This window comes from Oryx dammah, unplaced genomic scaffold (genome assembly GCF_014754425.2).
Source record: "Oryx dammah isolate SB20612 unplaced genomic scaffold, SCBI_Odam_1.1 HiC_scaffold_14, whole genome shotgun sequence".
NCBI lineage: Eukaryota > Metazoa > Chordata > Mammalia > Artiodactyla > Bovidae > Oryx > Oryx dammah.
The window spans coordinates 43,901,373-43,927,042 of record NW_024070198.1 but is presented as its reverse complement, the minus strand read 5'-3'; the positions used below and the strand labels follow the sequence as shown (position 1 = coordinate 43,927,042).

At 47.9% G+C, this 25,670-nt stretch overlaps 2 protein-coding genes across 6 annotated transcripts in view; one reads left to right on the top strand and one right to left on the bottom strand.

The window, feature by feature from the left end:
* Window positions 1–14,599, bottom strand: part of LOC120873631 (BRCA2 and CDKN1A interacting protein) — a 16,878-nt gene extending 2,279 nt beyond the window's left edge. For both annotated transcript variants that reach the window (XM_040254428.1, XM_040254426.1), the window contains exons 1-5: window positions 14,193–14,599; window positions 6,799–6,873; window positions 6,037–6,117; window positions 2,338–2,427; window positions 1,070–1,257 (exon numbers count right to left, since the gene is read on the bottom strand). In XM_040254428.1, the coding sequence (XP_040110362.1) occupies window positions 1,070–1,257; window positions 2,338–2,427; window positions 6,037–6,117; window positions 6,799–6,873; window positions 14,193–14,393 (635 nt within the window). In that variant the 5' untranslated portion in view covers window positions 14,394–14,599. The remainder of the gene's footprint in view (window positions 1–1,069; window positions 1,258–2,337; window positions 2,428–6,036; window positions 6,118–6,798; window positions 6,874–14,192) is intronic.
* Window positions 13,834–25,670, top strand: part of UROS (uroporphyrinogen III synthase) — a 24,790-nt gene continuing 12,953 nt past the window's right edge. Inside the window, exons 1-5 of one of the 4 annotated variants that reach the window (XM_040254430.1) lie at window positions 14,682–14,848; window positions 21,460–21,623; window positions 23,282–23,370; window positions 23,552–23,635; window positions 25,250–25,346. In XM_040254430.1, coding sequence (XP_040110364.1) covers window positions 23,308–23,370; window positions 23,552–23,635; window positions 25,250–25,346 — 244 coding nt within the window. In that variant the 5' untranslated portion in view covers window positions 14,682–14,848; window positions 21,460–21,623; window positions 23,282–23,307. Of the gene's footprint in view, window positions 14,081–14,622; window positions 14,849–21,459; window positions 21,624–23,281; window positions 23,371–23,551; window positions 23,636–25,249; window positions 25,347–25,670 lie in introns of those variants that run through there. The other 3 variants (XM_040254431.1, XM_040254429.1, XR_005723503.1) reach the window with 3 other exon arrangements.

The following is a 25,670-nucleotide window of genomic DNA, read 5'->3' as shown; positions in this document are numbered from 1 at the left end:
GAAACACACAAGGGCACACAGCCATGACTGATGCCATCTTGGTGACCTCAACAGCAGGTGACCTCTACAGTCTTCATTCACTGGCACCTGGGACTTATTTCCAGCCTGCCAGAAATGGCCAGACAGATGCCCTGAACTACCACATCAATGAGACAGCAATGAAACCTTAACTCTTTCCTTCCTTCCTTTAAATCACACATAACCCCGTATGTCTGTCTAAACAAAAATGTAAAGAAACTCAAAACAACCCACTCGGCTTTCTTTCACAGGATCAGGAGAAAGCTGATCCTCCTATGAAATCAAACAAACATGAGCTCCAGCTGATCAGAAAAAAGACAAGTCAAACAGGCACCGCAAGTACAGTATGAGTAGCAGCTAAGGGGAGGGGGCAAGGGAGAAAGAGCAAAACTAAAAAGCAAATTGTATAAAGGAAAAATGGAAAACCAAAAGGTTTCAAACTATAGTCACATTTGTACCAACTATTTCCAGGGAAATCACAAAGATGTACCCTGACCTCTGAGAAATAATACTCTGTAAAGCCTGGGTGTCCACCTGTAATTTCATCCTCCTCTATGTCAAAGCACAGGCAATATCAATTCCTACCTCTCCGTACATTTAAAATACTCTTGTAAACTTAAAGCTCCTGCATTAAAGCAAAACAATAACAAACCCTAAGTAGCTCGAGAGGCAGTATCAGGGCCATGGTTGCATTCGTCACAGAATATCCCAATGAAATTTAGGAATTTTACTGTTTTGTTATTGTAATTATTTACATTTAATTCGTGAAACAGAAATCCTATCTCTGAAGCGGATGAAAAACTCGTCAAATGGGCGTTAAAGTGTATATGAAACTCTAATTTTTATACCATTTAAATCTTTACGATTATTAAGACTATTGTCACAACAGTCCTAAGGAATTGAAACTATTAAAAAGCCTATTATTAGTAACACATACATCTCTCAGGCACTCCCCCAACACCTGCTTAAACCAACATATTCCATTGGAGTCACAATTCTGAATCTACTTGGGGAAAAGCCTCCTGTTGAAAGGTGTTTTCCAGTCTCTTACTGAAGCTGCTGGTGCATGGGCAGTGCGATCTGTGGAGGAACGTTAATGAATCTCTCACTCAGCAGAAAGCCCACAGGCCTGGCGGTGTCGTTGAAAAGCCTGTCCAGCTCCTCAACCATGCTCTTCTCACAATTCTTCTCACAGAGGTGCAAAATCAACTCCTTAATTTGCTCAGCGCAAGGGGTACCCTAGAAAGCAAAGAGAAGGCTCACTCTTTATCACAGGCCATCACCCACAGGAGAAAACATAAACGTGAGAGCAATCACTTTTTAGTATCTTATAGATAAGTGTGGTTTCCTGCCAAAGCCTTTAAAAAAAAAAAAACCTTACAAGTCTTCAGGTTTCCCTGATAGTTCAGTAGGTAAACAATCTGCCTGCAGTGCAGGAGACCCTGATTCAATTCCTGGGTCGGGAAGATCCGCTGGAGAAGGGATAGGCTCCCCACTCCAGTATTCTTGGGCTTCCCTTGTGGTTCAGCTGGTAAAGAATCTGCCCACAATGCGGGAGACCTGGGTTTAATCCCTGGGTTAGGAAGCTCCCCTGGAGAAGGGAAAGGCTTCCCACTCCAGCATTCTGGCCTGGAGAATTCCACGGACCCGTGGGGTCGCAAAGAGTCGGACACGACTGAGCAACTTTCACTTTACAAGTCTAATTGTGTTGATTATTTTTCAAAAGTAACTACACCTGGTTATTCACTAGTCCATACTCAGTGGTCAGAGAAGGTTATACTAACTCAGACATACTGGGATAGAAACTCTAGTCAGTCTCATAAGACGAAAGTAGCTGAAAAGTTCACTTAAAAATTAAAGTGTAGCCTGCATCTTATTCTGAGGGTAAACTCCCTGGTTTTTTTTTTTTTTAACTAGAACCCATCAATGAGTCAATATAAATGAATTAAAATACAAATACATGTGAGTGTCCTCAATTTCAGGAAGCAATGAAGACTCAGAATCAAAGAAAACAGCTGTAGAAACAGCAAAAACAGCTGTGTCCAACCAACATCAGAAAACTCATTCTTCAAAACTCAGAGGACAATTCTCTATACCATAGGCAGTACATGACTTTAACTGGGTACAGATTATTCAAAGAGAAACAAAAATACCTTTATATTGAAAAAAGGATTATAGTAAGATTTCACAAGAGCACATGTCCTTATATTTAGTATCTTTGTCTGATATAAAACACTTTCATCAAGGATTAAATAGAATTAACTTTCTAGGTTCTGCCCCAATGAATAGCCACTCTAACGGCCACCCAATGAAACCAACCTTTCTTTCAGTTAAATTTAAAAGACTTATGAAACCAAAAATCTCGTCTTCATCCATATCATCATCGCTGTCTTCTGAAACATCCGTTTGCTGTCTCAAAAAAAAGAAAATACTCATTTTACCTTTGGTTGAGAAGAAGTGCAGTACAAAGTCCTGGAATCTAGGTGGTATTTATCTTTTCACATTTCAAATGAAAACTCTGTTCTACTGTCACGCCTCAGCAAAGCCGCGTGGACTAAACCTGTGCAGCCTTGTGCCCATCACTTCACCTCCCTGACTCGGTCCTCTCCTCACAGGCTGGGTGATCTCCTGCTCTCAGTATCTTTCTTGACTCTTAAGATGTTCTGCTCAGTGTATTGTAAGTCCAGAACAGATAAGCCCTCATTAAGGAAACCATTTTAGTCTCTTTCCTAAGTGATGCTGGAGGCCGCCCAGGCTTGTTTGTGCGTCCACAACACTGTCTCACCCAAAACCCATGCTTCAGAGCACTGGCCAGTCATGACCACAGGTGAAGAGGAACAATGCCTCAGTGCACGGGCAGGAGAGGAGGAGAGGGCGAGAGGGGAAACGAGAAACCACAAAAACAGCACCAAGAGTGGAGTACGTGACTCCTGAGCCACCCTACCCTTTCGTGTTTTGACCTCCTGCTTTGGTTCTACTCAACGCATCGGCCACACTTTGCTTCACCTGCTGCCTGTCCGCTCGTCCAAGCTGTAAACTCCTCTCGCGGCTTCCCCAGTCCCCAGCCCCCAGCCCCCAGCACAGAGTTTGGCACAGACTAAGTCCTCGGGGAAGATGTGCTGAGTGAGTTAAATGAGGCTGCTGCTCTTCCCCCAAAGGACAGCAGGGACCCAGGCTTGCCCCGGGTGTCCCTGAACTTGTTCTGCGGGAAGGGGTCCCAGCACCGCCGCTCAGCCAGGCACAGCAGCAGTCGGCGGTGCCAGGGCGCCTCCTGTGGCCAGGGCCTCAGCAGGAACAGAGAGCAGAGTGGAACTGCCTACGGGGGCCAAGTCAAAGCAGACAGAGCTGCAGGGGGGCCTGGCACCTGGGGATGGTGAGGGGGCACAGCTCTTGGATCTGAGCTGACCATGCCACTGGGGGGACATCAGGCAAGGGGGCGATCAGGCTCTACAACAAAACACATCTACTGAACACGGAAGAGTAGGGTGGCTCAGGCAAGGCCGCTAAGGCCTAGGTCACCCAAACAAATGATGTGCCAAAGTGAGGGAAGCCTTAGGCTCAATTAAACAAGAGGGTGCAAAGGAGAGAATGAGAAGGCGGCTCAGCAGAGGCCACCAGTCCCAGCGAGAGGCCCAAGGGCACACCTGCTCTTGGAGGAGAGGGGAGAGCAGCAGAGGAAAGCATGCTATGTCGACCACCTGGACCCTCTGAGAGCAACAGCAGACGGTGGACCCCCCTGCCACTGAGACGAAGCCTGTTGGTACCCACAGGCCCACGGCAGGGAGTGTGAAAAAGGCTCCCTCAAGGCGAAGCCCGCCAAATGCTTCCTCAAGAAGCAACAAGCATTCTGGAACATGCTCAGCCCTCTTCCTCAACAGGCCTTCGGGCATCCAGGCACCAGCACGAGGTCTGCTGGTCACCACAACCCAGCCTCGTCCACCACCACCCGCCTCCCCCACAGGAGCCGCCCTGCCTGACCCGAGTCCGGCCTCCTCCCAGCCCACTCCTTACCTCTCCCGAGCCTCTTGGGCCCCGAGTCTCCAGCTGAGCAAGCACGTGCGGTCTGCACAGCCCGCCCCTTCCCTCCACAACCCTCGAAAATGCCTTCTCTCGAACAGTCCAAATCCCCCCACTTCCACAGGGCCCAGAAAGTTCTAGCAGTCCCTGTCCTCAGAAGGAAAAGTCTGGTCCCTGAGACACCTCAGGTCTCTGTGGGAGCCAAGGAAGCCCTGACTGTACTTTAGATTTATTTGTGTAATTATTCAATTAAAGGATGAATCCCCCAACCAGAGAATAAACTTTTCAAAAATAAGTGACCGCTTCTCATTGGTGTCCCTCAGGTCTCGGGATACTCGTCAGCGAGAGCTCACATCTACCTGCTGAAAGCAGGCGGCCTGCTTCTCCCCACTGAGCCCATGAGAGGAAGCCTCCGGGGTGCCACTCCTTTCATTCTCCTGACCCTGCATGCAGGAGGTTCTGCATGCTGGCCGCAGGTCTGAAAAGTGTCTGCTGTGCAAAGATACTAGTGACCCCATCAGTTTCAGGACGTCAGGAGAGTCGGGGGTAAAAGCCAGATTGAAGTGTTTGGTGTTCAGGAGGAAAGGAGGTGGAAATTGAACGTAGAATCTTTTTCAAGAATTTTGGCTTTGAAAACAAAGTGAGATGGCCGACAGTGATTATATTAGAGTGGAACCTTAGACTGAGGTGGAACTGTTTTGCTTTTTTTATAGTAAGCTAGAGGATAGGTGCGGGGGATATAAAAAAGACTTCATGCAGACGGCTACACGTACAGAGCCCGTGCCGGTACCAGACCCGGCTGTACACACCTTACCCTGTGCACCCACCGCTCTGAAGGAACACCAGCACCACCCGTACGGACAGAGCGCCACGTGGACGTATGTGAGGTCACTGGGCAGACTGCCGTCCACAGGTGGTCCCCATCCCTTCTGTGATCCCACATTCTCGTCTGACACTGACCTAGACACTCCTCCCAGCAAGGAGGGTCTGTGCACCCTCCCCTTGAACCTGCACGGACCTTCACATCTGCTCCTCAGGCAGATGCTGCAAATGACTCGGTACCATGGTGCTCTGCACTTCCGCCTGGCTCTCCTGGGTAGGGAGGCCCACAGTCCCCGCTGGGCTCCCAGTGGAGTCAAGGGAGTGAGCCACCTGGCAAGAAAATCCTCCAGCCCTGCTGGAGCCCCTCCAGCTACCGTGACTGAAGCAAACAGGAGCCGCCCTCACGGAGCTCTGTTCCAACTGCAGCTCCATGAACCAAGCAGGACTGTTCTGTCCTCAGACACTAAGCTGCGGGGCAGCCTGTCAGGCGGCAGAGCGGACAGAGCCAGCGGAGGGTGCGCACAGAGGCGGGACTCGGCCCGGCCCACCCCTCCTCCTCTAAACGCCACCCCCTGCTTTGCACGACCCCACTCAAAGCTTCCCCCCTTCCTGCTCCTGCCACTCCCGAGCCTCCCTACAGGCTCTGCCACTCAGTTCACTCACTCAGCTACCGATGGTGCGGCCAGAGTCCGTCCCTGCTCTCCCTGAGCAATCTCAACCCCTCTCGTGACGTCAGGGACCGTTTATCTGCTGAAAACACCCCAGACTCCAGCTGCTGCCCCACTGCTCACTTGCATGTATCACACGAAATCAAACGCAAGACGTACAAACCCACAGTCATGTTCCCTTCCTAACCTGATCCTGCTCCACACTTGGACTGTGGTTCTCCAAACAGACCCTGCGGAATCCTCTTCGACTCCTTTCCCCTCTCTCAGACTCGGTCACTCACTAAGCCCAGTCACATTTCACCTCGCCAGTCTCTTCTGAATCAGCCTACTTCTCTCCCTACCACCCACTGCCACTGCCTGGATCACTGCATTTAATAACCCTGGATTGCCGAGATGGCCTGCTAGCCAGTAATACTTTCCAATCTGAGTTTCTGGCCTGTGTGCTGTAAATCAGAAGGAACTCAGGATACGGAGCTAATTTAATCAGAATAAACACCACTGTTCTGCTCACCTTAATCACACTCCCGATATGGTTCTGTTGAATCAAGAGATCTGTGAGTTCTGCGGTGTTCACAGGGGCTTTTAGAAAAAGCTAAAAGAGAAAAAAATTATTTTAAATTAAAATCGAAGAATGGTTTCTAATAAAACTTCTGATTTCCATATGCAAATAAAAATAGTGAAATTTCAAATGAGTTGACCGGGAAGATGACCCAGAAAAGCAACCCAAAAGCAAAGAAAAAGCCGAAGAGAATCAAAGAAGTCAAAGCACAGAGATGTGAGAAGAGGCAGTCGGTGGTAATTCAGGACGTGCTGGGGAGGGTCAAGGATAGGGAGGAGAGAGGGGAGTGGGGACATCAGGCCACAGACCCTGGAGGCTCTGACGGGTAGAGAACCGAGCCCTCTGCTGCTTGTGACGCCAGATGGCGGAGCAATGAGATGGGGGATTACCTGAGAATTCCTCCAACCCCATAAAGTTGAGAAATGAATTAGAGAAAAACTGAGTAACAGCACAAGTAATGAAAAGATGACAGGGAGGGCATTTCAGAACACAGAATACTTCAATGTGTTCATCAAGGGAAGAGGTCTGGGGACAGAGGCTCAAACAGGGGAGGAAGCCCTGGGAAAGGAAAAAAGCATTCTTCCCTCCAGGCAAGGCAGGCAGGCAGGAATGGGAATTCTAAAAGAGTAAAACTGAAATCTGACAGAACTTATATTGAATGGCCTGGAATTTCTTAGAAGAGCAGATTCATGGGCGAAGAATAAAAGACCATACCTGCTGTAGTAACTTCTTAATTCCATCATAATCGTTATCTGAGACAGAATAAGCTTCAAATTCAATATTCACTTCCTGTAAATGACACACAAAGTCAGTCATCATACATAACTCACTAAGACAATTCAGGCATTATTTTCCATTTGCCCATTGTTCTTTCTCCTCCACCTACCTTCCCACCTCCCCCATTCTTTTTGTCTCTATCTCCATCTACAGAACATGCCAGCGAAAGGAGGAAAAGAAAATGCTACCAAAAGAACTACAGCTGTCCAGGCTTCAAAAAAAAAAAGCAAACATCACCAAGACCGCCATCTGCACAGACAACAAAGCACCTTCACACCATCTCATGTGAAACCAAAGCCTGAGAATAACAGAGTGCTCAGAGTGACCTGTTTTAATGCAGAGAAAGTCTGTTCTGAGTAAAGCAAAGGAGAAACTCTTACCTGACTGCAGTAAGTGTGAACAAAGAAAAAACACTCCAAAAGTCCCTGGCATTGCCTGGAGCTTGATTCAGCCCACAGATACGAGGCCAGGCTTCACTCACTGGGCAAATGTTTACTGAGTCCCACTCTGCACCAAGCACCGTGACAGGCACTCAAGATGAAAAGCAGACATCACACCCTCGTGGAGCTTACAGCTTAGGCAGGAACATAGCCATTAAGGAAATGGGCTTCCTTGGTGGCTCAGATGGTAAAGCGTCTGCCTGCAGTGCGGGAGACCCGGGTTTGATCCCTGGGTCGGGAAGATCCCCTGGAGAAGGAAATGGCAGCCCACTCCAGTACCCTTGCCTGGAAAATCCCATGGAGGGAGGAACCTGGCAGGCTACAGTCCATGGGGCCACAAAGAGTCAGACATGACTGAGCGACTTCATTAAGGAAATAGTCATGGAAATAAATAGATTACACCTTTGTAGACTACAAATAGGTGAATGGGGCTATAAGAGCTTAAGTAATAGGAGTCAGAAATTCAGGAAAGGCTTCCCTTAAAGAAGTGACACTTGAGCTGGGAACTAAGGACTAGTAAAGAGAGTTCCAGGCACAGGGAACAGCACATAATAAGGCCCTGAGGCAGGAGGAAATGTGCTGAGTACAAGTAACCAAAAGGTCTGTGCAGCTAGGCAAATGGATCTCTCACCATGAAACAAGAAGCAACACAACTGAAATATTCCATAAATAAATGAAAGGATTACTTCACTCCAAAAACAAAACCTTAAAGGCTGCATCAGTTTATCATCCCACCAATACATGCAAGTGCCTGGTTTCTTACACTACCATCAGTGATGGTTACTATACAAATTTTCAGTCACTGGTAGTCTGATTCTCCAGGTTAACGCAAGTACTGATTTCTACAACCCAAAGTTAGCTAAACAGCCAGTTAAAAGTGCTAAATAAAAAACAATTAGACCACGTTCAAGAAAGGGGCCAAAGTAAAGAGTTGTTTTCTGGGGGAAAGCTCTGCTCCATGGAGCTTTATCACATTATTGGCCAGAGACGTATTAATACATCTTTTGTTACCTAAACATTATTTCCTGAAGATGTTTCAATATTCACTTATAAACTGACAGCCACAGGTGTTAATTTCTGCAAAAATCCTCCAGTCAGTAAAGAGTTATTATATACCCCCTGCCATGACCAGTCCTCACCCTGCAGCCCACACTTGCCCTACTCATGTTCATCTCCCCGTCACTCTCTTCCTTATTCTGATCCTGCCATACCAGCTGTCTCTCAGTCCAAAAACCATTAGAACTTTGGATTTTCTTACAAATGAAAAGGGAACCCACCGGAGCAGTCAGAGCAAGGAAGGGAGAACAGAGCTACATTTTTTTTTTTTCTGGCCATGCCATGCAGCATGGAGATCTTAGTTCTGCAAACAGGGATCAAACTCAGGTCCCATGCAGTGGAAGGGTAGAGTCTCAACCGAGACAGTGAGGAAAGTCCCGAGACCTATATTTTTAAAAGATCTCTCTGCTGTGGATGGAGGAGAGACTGGAGGTTACAGGAATGAACCCAGTTAAAACGTACTACAGAAGTCCAGGCAAGAGATAGTGAAAAAGTGGCCTGTGACTGGCACAGAATCACTGATGAGAAATGTCTGGCTACTGATGGTAAAGCCAACAAGATTTTGAGGATAAGGGAGGAATTAAATCTAACTTTCAGGTTTTGAACTTGAACAGCTCATGAATTTGGGGACCATTTATGAAAGCAGGTAAGTTAGAGGGTGCCAGGTGATAAAGAACCAGGAATGGCTTTCTTGACATAAAAGAAGCCATTCTGGCCTCATCCATTTTGTACTCTAAGCCTGTCCACAGTGCTTGCCCTCAAACAGGTCTCAGTAATTAATTATCTGAAGGATACAGAGGAACAGAGAAAAGGTAATTAAACAACAGTGCAGTGATAGAAGTCCCAGTTCCTCCTCAAAGGATAAACATAATAGTATCTGAGATCTGCAGGAACTAAGGTCCCCACAAGGTGGAGGACTTCAATTAACGAAAGCTGGGGGACTCGATCTACCCCTGCCTCAATTTTATGCTTAATTCTCCTCTGCTTAAGCCCATTCATGAATATACATGTACCCTTAACTTAAAAAATGTTCTTTTCATCATAGGGGATTGAAATGCAAAAGTAGGAAGTCAAGAGATAATAACTAGCAGGTTTGGCCTCAGAGTACAAAATGAAGTAGAGTAAAGGTTAACAGAGTTTTGTCAAGAGAACATGTTGGTCACAGCAAACACCCTCTTCCAATAACACAAGAGACAACTCCACACATGGACATCACCAGATGGTCAATACCTAAATCAGACTGATTATATTATTTGCAGCCAAAGATGGAGAAGCTGTATATAGTCAGCAAAAACAAAACTTGGAACTGACTGTGGCTCAGATGATGGGCTCTTCAGTGCAAAATTCAGGCTTAAATTGAAGAAAGCAGGGAAAAGCACTAGGCCATTCAGCTATGACTTAAATCAAATCCCTTATGATTATACAGTGGAGGTGACAAATAGATTCAAGGGATTAGAGCTGGTAGATAGAGAGCCTGAAGAACTATGGATGGAGGTTCATAACACTACAGGAAGCAGTGACCAAAACCAACCCAAAGAAACAGAAATGCAAGCAGGCAAAGTGGTTGTCTGAGGAGGCTTTATAAATAGCTGAGAAAATAAGTGAAAGGGATTGGAGAAAAGGAGATATCCCAACTGAATGCAGAGTTCCAGAGACTAGCAAGGGCAAATAAGAAAGCCTTAAGTGACCACCAAGAAACAGAGGAAAACAGCAGAATTGGAAAGACTAGAGATCTCATCAAGAAAACTGGAGATATCAGGGGAACGTTTCATGCAAGGACAGGCATGAAAAGACAGAAAAGGTATGGACCTAACAGAAGCAGAACAGACTTCTAAGAAGAGGTGGCAAGAATACACAGAACCACTCAAAAAAGGTCTTCATGACCCAGATAACCACAATGGTGTGCTGACTCACCTAGAGGCAAACATCCTAGAATGCGAAGTCAAGTGGGCCTTAGGAAGCGTCACTACGAACAAAGCTAGTGGAGGTGATGGAATTCCAGTTAAGCTATTTCAGATCCTCAAAGACGATGCTTTGAAAGTGCTGCACTCAATATGCCAGCAAATTTGGAAAACTCTATAGTGGCCACAGGACTGGAAAAGGTCAGTGTTCATTCCAATTGAAATGTCAAAGAATGTCCAAATTATACAATTGCGCTCATTTCACATGCTAACAAGACTATGCTCAAAATCCTTCAAGCTAGGCTTCAGCAGTGCGTGAGCTGAGAACTTCCTGTACAGGATGAGTTTAGAAAAAGAAGGAGAACCAGAGATCAAATTGCCAATGTTCGATGGCATAGAGAAAGCCATGGAATTCTCAAAAAAACATATAATTCTGCTTCACTGACTATGCTAAAGCCTTTGACTGTACGATCACAACAAACTGTAGAAAATTTTTAAAGAGATAGAAATACCAGACCACCTTACCTGTCTTCTGAGAAACCTGTATGCTGGTCAAGAAGCAACAGTTAGAACCAGACATGGAACAATAGGCTGGTTCAAAATTTGGGAAAGGGTTTGTCAAGGCTGTATACTGTCACCTTACTTATTAAACTTCTATGAAGAGTACAGCATGCGAAATGCCAGGTTGAATGACTCACAAGCTGGAATCAAGACTGTCAGAATATCAACAACCTCAGATATGCAGAAATGGCAGAAAGTGAAAAGAAACTGAAGAGCCTCTTGATGAGGGTGAAAGAGGAGAGTGAAAAAACCAGCTTAAACTCAACATTAAAAAAAACTAAGATCATGACATCCAGTCCAATCACTTCATGGCAAATAGAGGGGGAAAAAGTGGAAACAGTGACAGATTTTTATTTTCTTGTGCCCCCAAATCACTGCAGACAGCAACTGCAGCCACGAAAATTGAAAGATGCTTGCTCCTTAGAAGGAAACCTATGACAAACCTAGATAGCATATTAAAAAGCAGAGACACCACTATGCTGTCAAAGGTCTGCTGTCAAAGCTATCTATAGTTTTTCCACCAGTTATGTATGCGTGTGACAGCTGAACCATAAAGAAGGCTGGACACCGAAGAATTGGTGCTTTTGAATTGTGGTACTGGAGAAGACTCTTGAGAGTCCCCTGGACTGCAGGCAGATCAAACCATTCAGTCCTGAAGGAAATCAACTCTGAATATTCACTGAATAACTGATGATGAAGTTAAAGCTCCAATACTTTGGCCACCTGATGGGAAGAGCCAACTCACTAGAAAGACCCTGATGCTGGGAAAGACAGAGGGCAAGAGGAGAAGGGGGAGACAACTTGTTAGGTAGGAAGGATGAGGATGAAATTGTTAGGTAGGAAGTTAGGCATGAGCAGCAAAGGGTGGCCCAGCCAAAGAGGAGGCACACTGATCTCTAAACCCCATCCCAGACATGCCTAGAGGAGTTCACAGATATGATACAAAATAATCACAGAGACTTTTCCAACTCCTACACATGTACCCTAGTCACATGGTAGATACAAACCAACCACAGGGGCTTCCTCAAATAACCTTAGGGAGGTAGGAGCCCATTAAGGGTTCATAAATATTCTACACATACATACATCCAATTATAACAGACTGAATTATGGGAAGAGATGCACAATAGAGCCTGTTGTCATGCAACTGTCAATTGGTCTTGTGTGTATGCCCATTTGCACCCCATTTCTTGGTGGTGGTGGGTACAAGCCCTATGCTGCACACTGCACAACCAAGAGGAGATGAGAAAGTAGAAAAAGAGGGAACCAAAAGGGATCAGTACAGTAACTCCATTGGGGCAGGCCTGCTCCCGTGTCTTGGGAGTGTCTATTTGATAAAAGATCTGTCTGCTTGAGCTATAACTGAGCTGTAACTTGTCTGTTATTCTAAACCCTTTAGTTCATCATTATAAATTTTTGTTGGCGATGAGACAAGAACTGAGGGAGAAAAATAAACCAACCTGACAGGATGCTTGGGTAGCATCACTGAATCATGCTGCAGTCCATGGGGTCGCAGAGAGTTAGACATGACTTAGTGACCGAACGACGACAACTTAAAACCACCCCAGTTTTGCTGTTGGAGAGACACGGCTTTGGGAAAGATCCCCGGTGTTCTCCTTATTTGCTGCAAGAATAAACTGCTCCTTCTTCCGATCTTGGGCTTAGCTGTGTCTGCAGGCTCGACACCCACCAAGAAGGGACCCAGTTTTTGGAAAACATTTACAGACATGGCAAAGTCTAGGAGCATAAGTTACCACTTTGGCTTTGGACGTGTTACATTTGGGGTACCTATTAGGCATTCTAGGGTCTTAAGGACCATTCAGTCTTAATTACTCATTCAACAAACATTCAGTTCAGTTGCTCAGTCGTGTTTGACTCTTTGTGACCCCATGGACTGCAGCATGCTAGGCCTCCCTGTCCATCACCAACTCCCAAAGCTCACTCAAACTCATGTCCATTGAGTCAGTGATGCCATCCAACCATCTCATCCTCTGTCATACCCTTCTCCTCCCGCCTTCAATCTTTCCCAGCATCAGGGTCTTTTCAAATGAGTCAGTTCTTCGCATCAGGTGGCCAACTTATAGGAGCTTCAGCTTCAGCATCAGTCCTTCCAATGAACACCCAGGACTCATCTCCTTTAGGATGGACTGGTTGGATCTCCTTGCAGTCTAAGGGACTCTCAAGAGTCTTCTCCAGCATCACAGTTCAAAAGCATCAATTCTTCAATGCTCAGCTTTCTTTATGGTCCAACTCTCACATCCATACATGACTACTGCAAAAACCATAGCTTTGACGAGACGGACCTTTGTTGGCAAAGTAATGTCTCTGCAACAAAGTGTTAGTCGTTCAGTCAAGCCTGACTCTTTGCCATCCCATGGACTGCAGCCCATCAGGCTCCTCTGTCCATGGAATTTTCAGGCAAGAATACTAGAGTGGGTTGCCATTTCCTTCTCCAGGGGATCTTCCCTACCCAGGGATTGAACCCAGGTCGCCTGCACTGCAGGCAGATTCTTTAGCCACTGAGCTTTGTTGGCAAAGTAACGTCTCTGCTTTTTAACGAACAACAAACATTAAGTATCCCTAGAGCCAGGCTTGGTGGCTCAGACGGTAAAGCGTCTGTCTACAATGTGGGGGACCGGGTTCAATCCCTGGTTTGGGAAGATACCCTGGAGAAGGAAATGGTAATCCACTCCAGTACCACTGCCTGGAAAATCCCATGGACAGGGGAGCCTGGTAGGCTACAGTCCACGGGGTCGCAAAGAGTCGGACATGACTGAGCGACTTCACTTTCACTTTCACCAGAACCAGGCTCTATGGTAGGACCCAGTTCTATGAGAACGTGTCACCAGGACCTGGTTTGAAGGGAAGATACGTCGACTTAGCTGAGACTTGAACAACGGAGGGAAATCACTGCAGGAATAATACAGGTGGCGCGAAGAGCTGAGGAGGCGGGCCTCCGGGAAACGCGGCTGGGCCGCCGTTGAGGGAGGCGGGTACCGGGACCCCCGGCGCGGAGGCCGCGGGGAGGGCAGTGGATGGACTCGGGGCCTTGACGACCCAGGAGGATTTGTGGCTTCAGCCTGAGAACTAAACAGTCACCGAGGAGGGTGGTGCGACGATGGGAGGGCCCAGGGCCCCCCCGCCGCCCCGGCCTGGGTAGGCCTTTTGAAAACACCTTTGTGGCTGCGGTGTGTCAAAGACCGACGTGGTGCCTGTGTGAGGGCCTTTCCTCACCTCCAGGTTCTGTTTCAAGACCCTCAGGTAGCGGGAAGCCGCCACTTCAGGGAGCTCACCCATTCACACGGCTTTGGTTGTCAAAAAGTTTATGTTTTTTTCCCAGACAAGGTAAACCGGGGTCGCACGGGCGTCTCACCTCATTGACGACCTCGTCCTCTTCATCATCTTCGTCACTGTCGTCTTCGTCCTCCTCCTCCTCCACTTCATCCTCCTCTTCCTCATGGCCCAGAGCCGGGGGCACGCGGCTCACAGCTCGCCGCTTCGGCCGGGACGCCATGTTACCGGCGCCTCTGCGCCTGCGCAATCCCCGCGCGCCCGCCCTTCCGGATCCACCCATTCAAGCCGAGGTGGGGCTGGTGGGAGGGCACGAAAACCCTCGGCCCGGAGTCGGCGTCAACCCCTCAGCCGTGAAGTCCAAAAGTCAAGTCCAATTTAGGGGGTCCTATCTTGGCCTTTTCTTCCTGTTTCCATTGAGCGACTCGTCTTTCCAAGATTCTCCTCACCCCCCCCCCGCTTTGCGCAGTGGTTTGACCCATCTCTAGGTCGCCGGGCCTGGGTGTCAGTGCGCATGCGCGAGCTTCGGCGCTGGCTCCTGGATCTCCCACCACCGGCTCAGGTGACCAGTAACGGGGGGCGGGGCTTGGACTGTCGTCATGGCATCGCCGGCCAAGTGGTGAGGGGACCGCCCTCCCGGCTCTGCGCTACGCGCCGCAGCCCGGCGGCCTGCCCGCGGAAACCCTGAGAGTCCGCCCTGGAGTGGGCGCCTGCCCAACGCCTCGTCAGCCCGGCCAGGTGGGTGTCGCTTGTGCACGGTACCGGCCAAGACACAAAGAGTTCCGCGGAAACACGGGGACCCGCCTGCGGCACTGCCCGTGCGTGTCGAGTTGGCAGCGTAACCCCTTAGGCCGCTGCTTGCTTGGGTGGGCGCTGGGCCGTGCTGCGGGGTCCCCGAAGGGAAAGAAGGTCGCGGGACCAGAGCAGATGCCCCAACCCGGCAGGCGTCGCCCAGCACAGTCGGTGGCACAGCCTTGTTCGTAATCAGTGAATGCGATCCTGATACCTACCCTTAGCCCACTACTCTTAAGCGCATTTCTCGATCTGAAGGTTTCTTTAAAAATCACGCATCAACTTCATCTGCTTTAGAGCAAGTTGTTGTTGGTTCAGTCGCTAAGTTGTCTCCAACTCGGGGACCCCCATGGACTGCAGCAAGCCAGGCTTGAATGCAGGAGACTCGGTTTGGATCCCTGGGTAGGGAAGTTCCCCTTGGAGAAGGAAAGGAGTATCCATTCCAGTGTTCTTGCCTGGAGAATTCTATGGACAGAGGATCCTGGGCCATGGGGTCTCAAAGAGTCAGACACGACTGAGGGACTGACACTTTCACATAGGGCTTTCCTGGGGTCTCAGACAGTAAAGGATCTCCCTTCTATGCACTAGACCTGGATTTGATCCCTGGGGTCACCGAGATCCCCTGGAGCAGGAAATAGCAATCCACTCCAGTATTCTTGGATGCAAAATCCCAGGGACAGAGGAGCCTAGCAGGCTATAATCCATTGGGTCTAAAAAAGCCGCACATGACTGAGCAATTAACACTTTCAGGGCCTGTGGGGGTATCTAAAGGACAGACCTGAGCCCGTTTTGAGAAAATACAGTGGAGAGGACTGTTGTAAACTAGAGAGCGTGCACCCAGCGGCTCTGCAAGTTGTGGCCAAGTGGAAAAGTCGCCCAGTGTTCTCAGTTCTCACTTTGCAAGAAAACCTGGAGTGCTGGACTTTTACCAAAAAACATGATTTTTAAAACTCGTGCCAAATAAAAGTCATCTACCAGTCAGATTTATCCCACAGACTGCCAGTTTGCAGCCTGTTAACATTATTTGGGGGGAAAAAGTCACTAGAGAAGACATCAGCTTTCTGGGAGCGAGGTCTATAGCTTTCCTTTTTCTCTCTGTAAAATGAGCAGAGTAAGTGGGAAGGAAAAAGGGAATGAGCTGTCCCTGAGTCTGTTGCCCCCTTCTTCTCTTACCCTCGATCTTTCCTGGCAACAGGGTCTTTTCCAGTGAGTTGGCTCTTCGCATTGGGTGGCCAGAGTAATAGAGCTTCAGCTTCAGCATCAGTCCTTCCAGTGAATATTCAGGGTTGATTTTGTTTAGGATTTACTGGTTTGATCTTGTAGTCCAAGAACTCTTTTCAAGAGTCTTCTCCACCACAGTTTGATCATAGGAATTCTATTTTTAATGTTTTGAGGAACGTACTGTTTTGTAGTTTGCAAATTTTCCTCAATAAACATGTAGTGCTTTAATAAGAGGGGAACAGCCTTTCTTTGTGCCTTGGGATTAGTCCCCAGTGTTGAGCTCATGGTAAGAGTGTAGTTAGAGCAGTGAATGTAAATAAATGGACTACCCATGGTTTCTGTCCTTCAAGAAAGCCCAGTACTGACCCCAGGGAACTTCACTCAGTCAGAGACTAGATTGCCAACCCACTGGCTCCCCTTTAGCTTAACTCAGAATTTATCTTTTTTTTTTTTACTGGAATATAATTGCTTTACAATATTGTGTTAGTTTCTGCTGTACAACAGCATGAGTCAGCTATATGCATACATATATCCCCTCCCTTCTGAACCTCTCTCGCAACTCCCCCCCGCCCACTGCCCCACCCCTCTGGGTCATCACAGAGCTCCAAGCTGAGCTCCCTGGGCTGTACAGCAGCCTCCCACTAGCTACGTGTTTTACACATGGTAATATACGTATGTGAATCGCAATCTCCCAGTTCATCCCACCTTCCCTTCCCCCCATGTCCACATGTCTGTTTTCTACATCTGTGCCTCTCTTCCAGCCTTGGAAATAGGTTCGTCTGTACCATTTTTCTAGATTCCACATACATGCGTTAATATTTGATATTTGTTTTCCTCTTTCTGACTTATCAATGCTCCACTCTGTATACGGAGACTGGAGTTTGTCTTAAAGGAGCAGAGAGCTGGTAGCATATGTTTGCGAGACCGGGCCTGGGCTCCAGACTGGGTTACATTTTATTATTACCTCTGCCAACTACCGTGTTGTGCAGCCTGAGCACATTACTTAAACCTGCAGAGCTTTAGTTTCCTCTTCTGTAAAAAGGAATAATACTCCCTTCCTTGCTGGTTTAAATGAGGATTAAGATCTTGCATGTAAAATGCTTAGCCCCATAAATTACACATGTAAGTGCCACATGAAAGGACAACTGCTTTTATTGCTAATACTCAAAGCAGCAGGACATGGATTAAAAGTATGGATATGAGACGTGGCTCTCTTACCAGCAAAGAGGCCTTAATCAAGTCAGTTCCCTGTCTCTTTAAGGAAAAGTGGCCATTCCCCACACTCCAAAAATTGCTGAGTAAATCTAAAGCGTTGTTTTCCCACAATGCAAACAAATATTTGTTGAGCATCTACTATGGGGAAGAAAGTGGCCCAGGGAAACCGTTGGTTCAGAGGACCAAACCTATTTCACAGATTCAAGAACAGAGACCAAGAGAAGGACAGAGTAGGCCAGAACCCAGGTTTCAGCCCCTCTGGCACAAGATTCTTCCACACCACCAGGCCTCTTGCCAAAGTCCAAAGTGACACACATACAAACCTCCTTGCATAAAAGCCTGAGAATACCCCATTCTCCCCTTCCTGTTCCAGGCTTCCTCCTGTTGCTGCAATGCAGGTATGTGAAGTCGCTCAGTCGTGTCCGACTCTGCAACCCCGTGGACTGTAGCCCACCAGGCTCCTCTGTCCATGGGATTCTCCAGGCAAGGATACTGGAGTGGGTTGCCGTTTCCTTCTCCAAGGGATCTACTCAACCCAGGGATCGAACCCGGGTCTCCTACATTGCAGGCAGATGCTTTATCCTCTGAGCCACCAGGTGTCAACTGAAAAAACGTTTTTTGTTTTAAACTTTATTGATTGATGGCTGCTCTGGATAGTCATTGCTGCGTACAGGCTTCCTCAAGCTGCGGTGCACGGGCTTCTCATTGATTCTTAACCACTGGCCCAGCAGGGACGTCCCACCCCCTCCCTTGTTGAGAAGGGGTCTGTGGACCTTTCTCTGAGCCCTTGGATTCAGCCCTGGGCTGGATTTGCCCAGTAGTTCAGTGACTGGTACCTGTCAGTTGTGAGAGGGTAGATGTGAAGGAGAATCAATTCTCTGCACAGTCTCAGCTTTAAACCTTCAGTTACTAAGAAAAGTACCAGTGTGTTGGCATGACTGAGCACACATGTCCATTGATCTGTTTCTCAGTGAACTTGGAGATACTGGTTCTGGCATGGCTGGGAAGCTTCAGCGGTGGCTCCTCTGAGTTCTACCTTAGAGATGCTTAGAGCAATGGCAGAGAAGGGCAAAGGGCAGCATTTGATTTTTATTTTTCAAGTCCTGCAGCCCATCTCATGGAATTTCTAAGCAGTCATTATCCAGAAGGCGTCAGTTTTATTACCCGAGAGAACCACAGAGTAGAACCCAGAAGAAATATTTTCCTTATTTGCAGTGAGTAGATTTGGTTTGCTCTCACATGTTTTTAATATCCAACTAAAGCTTCCAATCCCAAAGAAAGGCGATGCCAAAGAATGCTCAAACTACCGCACAGTTGCACTCATCTCACATGCTAGTAAAGTAATGCTCAAAATTCTCCAAGCCAGGCTTCAGCAATATGTGAACTGTGAACTTCCTGATGTTCAAGCTGGTTTTAGAAAAGGCAGAGGAACCAGAGATCAAATTGCCAACATCTACTGGATCATGGAAAAAGCAAGAGAATTCCAGAAAAACATCTATTTCTGTTTTATTGACTATACCAAAGCCTTTGACTGTGTGGATCACAATAAATTGTGGAAAATTCTGAGAGAGATGGGAATATCAGACCACCTGACCTGCCTCTTGAGAAATCTGTATGCAGGTCAGGAAGCAACAGTTAGAACTGGACATGGAACAACAGACTGGTTCCAAATAGGAAAAGGAGTACGTCAAGGCTGTATATTGTCACCCTGTTTATTTAACTTCTATGCAGAGTACATCATGAGAAACGCTGGACTGGAAGAAACAAGCTGGAATCAAGATTGCCGGGAGAAATATCAAAACCTCAGATATGCAGATGACATCACCCTTATGGCAGAAAGTGAAGAGGAACTAAAAAGCCTCTTGATGAAAGTCAAAGAGGAGAGTGAAAAGGTTGGCTTAAAGCTCAACATTCAGAAAATGAAGATCATGGCATCCGGTCCCATCACTTCCTGGGAAGTAGATGGAGAAACAGTGGAAACAGTGTCAGACTTTATTTTTGGGGGCTCCAAAATCACTGCAGATGGTGATTGCAGCCATGAAATTAAAAGACGCTTACTCCTTGGAAGAAAAGTTTTGACCAACGTAGACAGCATATTCAAAAGCAGAGACATTACTTTGCCGACTAAGGTCTGCCTAGTCAAGGCTATGGTTTTTCCAGTGGTCATGTATGGGTGTGAGAGTTGGACTGTGAAGAAAGCTGAATGCCAAAGAATTGATGCTTTTGAACTGTGGTGTTGGAGAAGACTCTTGAGAGTCCCTTGGACTACGAGGAGATCCAACCAGTCCATCCTAAAGGAGATCAGCTCTGGGATTTCTCTGGATGGAATGATGCTAAAGCTGAAACTCCAGTACTTTGGCCACCTCATGCGAAGAGTTGACTCATTGGAAAAGACTTTGATGCTGGGAGGTATTGGGGACAGGAGGAGAAGGGAACGACAGAGGATGAGATGGCTGGATGGCATCACTGACTCGATGAACGTGAGTCTGAGTGAACTCTGGAAGTTGGTGATGGACAGGGAGGCCTGACGTGCTGCAATTCATGGGGTCGCAAAGAGTCGGACACGACTGAGCGACTGAACTGAACTGAAGGCTTCCCAGGGGGCCCAGTGATACAGAATCCACATGCTAATGTAGGAGACTCAGATTCGATCCCCGGGTCAGGAAGATCCCCTGAAGAAGGAAATGACAGCCCACTCCAGTATTCCTGATTGGGGAATGCCATGGACAGAGGAGCCTGGCGGGCTACAGTCCATGGGGTCACAAAAGAGTCAAGCCTGATTTAATGACTACATAACAACTGGGTAGCTGTGATTCACTATCTCCTGTGAGTCGCTCCGTGCCTTGGGAGGGCAGAGGGTATTCCCATTTACCAGGAAAGAAAACAAGATCACACCGTGGCCAAACCCGACTCCCTTGGCCCTTAGTCCTGTGCCTGTTCGGTGGCCCTGCACTTCCCTCCTTATGTTGCCCCAGAGAGAAAAAGGAAGAGAAAGAGCAAGCAAAACAGTACATCCATCAACAAGACATCTCCATTGCTATTAAGTCCAGACTCCCTAACAGGGCCAGACAAGGCCATCTCCCCACTCTCCCCTGCACACTCCAGCTGCCCCAGGCCTCTCCCCACCCCTCAGGCTTGAACCTATGCAGCCTCCAGTCTGAACATGATCCTCCAGGAACATCGGGTCCTCCAGGAAGCATTCTGGGCTCTGCATGGGTAAGGATGTGGGTCCCACTGCTCTAACAGAACCGATAACATTGGTTGAAACAGAACGTTTCTTTCCTCTGATGTAAACACTCTGGCTGACTGGTGGCTCTGCCATGCAAAGAGGTCCTGCTACTTGCATCACCCCCAGGGCAAGACCCTGCAGCTCTTACTGGCCAACCCCATCCATCCTCCACCCGGCAGGGAGGCAGGAACAGTACTTCCTGTCCAGGCGGGACCGGAAGTGTGTGCATTACTTCCACTTCCATCCTCTGGACCAGCACCTCCTCACCTGACCACATCCATCTACACGTATTTGTCCCGGGCATCCACGTGAGCCCTGTCTGTGAGCGGGGAGGGAGGAATGGATATTTGGGGATCCGGTAGATCCCCATTTCTCAGTGAACCAGAGTCTCCCTGGTCCTTGCATTTGAGTCACGCCTGCCCTTCTCCCCTGGGGAAGCCCCAGGCCCCTTTCTGTTGTTCAGTCACTAAGTCATGTGCGACTCTGCAGCACCCCAGGTTTCCCTGTGCTTCACTCTCCTGGAGTTTGTGCAAACTTGTATCCATCGAGTCAGTGATGCCGTCCAACCATCTCATCTTCTGTCACTCACTTCTGCCATGTGGTAACATACATTCCTGAACCCCCAGATTGGGAGGTGTGTCAGCCAGGGTTCAGCAGAGAGAACAGTAGGGAATATAATCAGGAGACTTGGTGCAAGGAATCGCTTTGTGCAGCTGTGGGGGCTGGCGAGGGAAGGCTGGAATCCACGGTGCAAGGCGACGGGAAGGGCAGGCCGGACTCGGGCACTGCCTGCAGCTGCGGCCGCAGTGGAATTCCTTCTTCCTCGAGGAAACCTCAGTTCTGCTCTTTAGGCCTTCCTATTGACTGAAGCAGGCCCTCCCTGATGCCCTAGGATCATCTCTTTTACTAAAAGCCAACGAATGGCGAGTGGATCACCTGCCCAGCAACACCTAGGTTAGCACTGCTGAATAAGTGGAGAAAACGAGCCCGGCCAAGTTGGCACCTAAGAGTGAGCATCCTGGAAAGCGGGAATCTGGTTTCTATGTTAGACACATGGTGAGTAATTTCAGGAAATGATAGACACGATGCTGCTGCCTCTTTCCCCAAGCCCCCCACCACCACCCCCAGCTCCAGCTAACTGCTGGAAAGCAGCAGTAATTGAACTTTGCTTCATAATTATTATCAGTTCACCCAGGATTGGTTGCTTAGATACAAAGCAATTCATTTGGAGCCAGAGTTTCTAAGATGTCCCATAGTTGTTAAAAGTCTCCAGAAATATGTTCAGTGATTATTTATTAGTAATGGCTCCCAGTGTTAACACATTTCTGCTCCAAACAATATATTCTCTTTGACAATTATCAACCACTGTATATTAATTAATTGCTAGTCTAATGCTACTTGTGGGATGTAATCTGCGTTTCCAGCAGAGTTTGTTCTGCAGGTCTTTGGCGGCTTTTGTTTCAAGACCTTTGGATGGTTATAATGTGCTTTTTCCTCCTTTGATACAAGAGGAATTTAATGTTTATTGTAAAAATAAAATTGGATGATACAGAAAGAGATAGAGGAGAAAATAATCACCCTAACCTAGCAGCAAAGAATATTCTTTCATGTATATGTGTATATAAAATCTGTAAGATCATACATGTTATGCAATTCTGTATCCTGCCTTTTTAAACTTAACATTATTTTGTGATTAAATAACCCATGTAATTAAGTTGTTTATGGATATTTTTGTGATTTTTTTGTAGACTTGTACCATGATTTATTTAGCCATTCTCTTCCTGTTGGACATTTACATTGTTTCTAACTATTGGCAATTATAAAGCATACCAGGATACAAACTTGCAGCTAAGTTTTGAGGATCTAATGAATAGCATGGTGGTTATAATCAACAATATTGTGTTATCAACTTCAAAGTTGCCAAGAGACTATATCTTAATTGCTCTTACCACAGAAGAGAAATGATAATTTTATGAAGTGATAGAGATGTTAGCTAATGTTACAAAGGTAATTGTGTCACAACATATAAATGTATTAAATCACACTGTACACCTTAAATTTGCCCTATGTTATATGTCAGTTAAAAAAAAATACCAGGACGAACACCTTTATGTTAATCTTTGCACACATTTATGAGTAACACCTTAGAATTTATTCTAAAAGTGAAACTATAGGAAGAAAGGGTATGAAGTATGTACGCCTTTTGATATATATCAACAGGCTTTTTTCCAGGTTTCTCAAAAATTTTTGAAAGATTATCTCATGGTACTTGACCACATTGTAAAACATATGAGAAAAATCAATATAATCATTTCCTAAAGAGCTTATAAGCAACTGAGTAGATTTATCAAGAAATGGAAGTAATTATTCCTTTCCTTAAAAGGGTACTCATTTCTCTTATTTATTATTGATTCAACCCAAAATTTGCATCGCTTCTCTTCTGTGAGTCTCCAGTGTTCCGCTGGGACACTACCTTTCCCTAGTGGCTTTACTCTGCCTTTTCAAGTGATATCAAGTGCCAGCCTACTATCCACAGGCCTTATCGGTGACAGGGTCTTCAGAAGGAACAAGCCCATAAATGCCAAGTCATTGTAGGGGAGGGAGAGGCCAGCCAAGCTGCTGCTGATTACCTGTACCCCATGCCTGCCCAGCCTACTGACCCTGCTCAGGAAGAGCCTTGGAGATCAAGTTAACGTCCCCTTTCTGCCCCGTAGCACCCTGTAAGGACTGCCAGGCCATAATGAAGGTTCTTTTGCTGAAAGACCCCAAGGAGGACGACTGTGGCCAGGACCCCTACGTCAGGGTAAGTGCTTGGCACACCCAGTCCCAGAAGGCCTGGCCCTAGTTTGTGTTGAAGTCAGTCAAGGGTGGGGTTATCTGCTAACAGCTGAGGAGTGAGCACAGTATAAATTGTGAAACAGGCCCCTTTTCCTTATTTTCCAAAAAACCCCTGCCAGCTCAAAGCTGTATCCTTTTGTTTGCAGGAGCTGGGATTATATGGGCTTGAAGCCACTTTGATCCCTGTTTTATCGTTTGAGTTTCTGTCTCTCCCCGGTCTGTTGGAGAAGGTAAGGTTCGCCAGCCTCTGAGCACCATCGTTTTCCAGTGAGACACCTTTGGTTTCCGTGGCATCCTTCCCAGCCGGAGTGGGAAGGACCCGTTGGTGAGCACTCGGTTGATGAGCACTCGTCTCACTGGCGACGTGAACTCACCTGCCCCAGGTCTCAGCTGCTGTTGGATCCTCAGCCCGAGCCTCTAGCAGCCCCTGCAGAAAGCCGCCTGACCCAGAGGCAGGCCCGCAGCGAGGCCCCGCCTGCCTGCTCTCAGCGGCGCAGACCTTTCCCCTTCCTCCTCTCCTGCAGGCCACCCTCCCCCCTCCCCGCCACCCCTACCACCCCGACCTCAGCAAAGAGCCCAACAGCTGTTGTTTCTCCCCAGGCCGGGCACCTTGGCTGGGTCCCGTGGCAGATAAGAGGGAGGGTTGGAACTGCTGCCCCCGGGTTGGGGTGATAGATTACAGCCGGGGATGGCCCCAGGGAAGCCCCATCGGAACAGTTCCAGCTAAAGATTCGGTGCCCAGCAGCCTCCACCACTGTGCACCTGCCACCAGATAACCTCCCCAGGGGCTGCATTCTGGACACATGGGCCGAGAGCCGGGGGCTTTACGGGGTGGGTGTACCCACCCCTGCCCACTGGGTTCCCAGGCTGCTGTGAGCCCCAGGCTCCCCCCTGCCCCCCCGCCCCCATGCTCTGCATACTAGAGTCTGCCCGTCACAGAGCACCTCTCTGCTTTCTCCCTTCCGTTTGAGCTGAATGTTGAATTATCGTTCAACAGTTGGCATCTGCCCTGACTATGTGCCATGAGGACTATGTTAGGGACCTCCATAAGCAGCTTTAACGGAAGTAGAGCTCATCGTCTGAGCTCGTTGCTAGGACCCCAGTGGTCTGAAAAATGCTAGAAACAGGAGCCTGTCTGTCTCCCCCGGGTAGTCTGTTTCCTGAGGGGGTGTCTGAGCTCCGTCTGAAGCTCTGGTGGTGCAGTGAGTGAGTGAGTGCTCGGGCTTGGGCACCGTGGAGACACGTGCTCAGATCACAGCTCCACCCCTCACCTGGGCTGCTTCCTCATCCTTGCCAAGCCTCTGTGTCAAACCTCTGTGTCTTAATCCGATCAATTCGAGACTTTCCACCCATCACAGGGTATCGTCACACATTCGGTGCAGGAATGTGTGTAAGACAGCCCACTGCCTGGCTCAGAACACGTGGTCAGTAGATTTTTGTCCCCATTTTTATCCTCAAAAACTGGAGCTTTGCATTGATACAGTTTCTTGAATATTCCAGTTTATTACGGATGCAGGTCCAGTCTGCGGTCCTGCCTGCAGCCCAGCCACGCCCAGGCTGAGTCACAATCCCTCTGTTCCCTTATGCCTGCCACCCTGCATCACGCATCACACTGAGCCATCCCTCCCCGAGACTGTGAGCTATTTGTGGGAAATGCTATGAATTTACTTGTGTGACCTTAAAGACCTGGAATAGTTCCAGGCACAGAGTGAGCTCTCATGTCTTGAGTGGATGGAAGGATGGATGGATTTAGTTTGCCTACTACTTTTGTGAAGACGTGGAATCTTGGGCAGTGTTGAACTTGGCCATCATATAAAATTCCTCTGCTGTTGTTTGGTGTGCAGCTGTCTCATCCCGAAGGTTACGGGGGACTCATTTTCACCAGCCCCAGAGCGGTAGAAGCCGTGGAGCGGTGTTTGCAGAAAGACACTAAAGCCGAAGGTGAGGGCGGGGTCTGCTGTGAATCCCTCTGGATATCACTCTGGTTTCTCCCATCAGTGATGCTCAGTGTGGAAAGAGCTGGACCTCACGTTTGAAACAGCATAGTGACTTTTAGTTCAAAAAGTATTTAGGTACCGAGTTCCTGTGTGTCTGTGTTGCCTTTGGAGGGAAGATGAGATGAGGTTCCCTCTTCTAGGCTGTTTCTTGGTGTCCCACCCAGAATAGCGTCACCCGGGAGCCTTCTAATGGGAGCGAGCACTTCAAGGTGCCAAGTCCCCAGGAAGCAGGACCGTGCTGCCTTCTAAATGCCCAGACGGGTGTCAG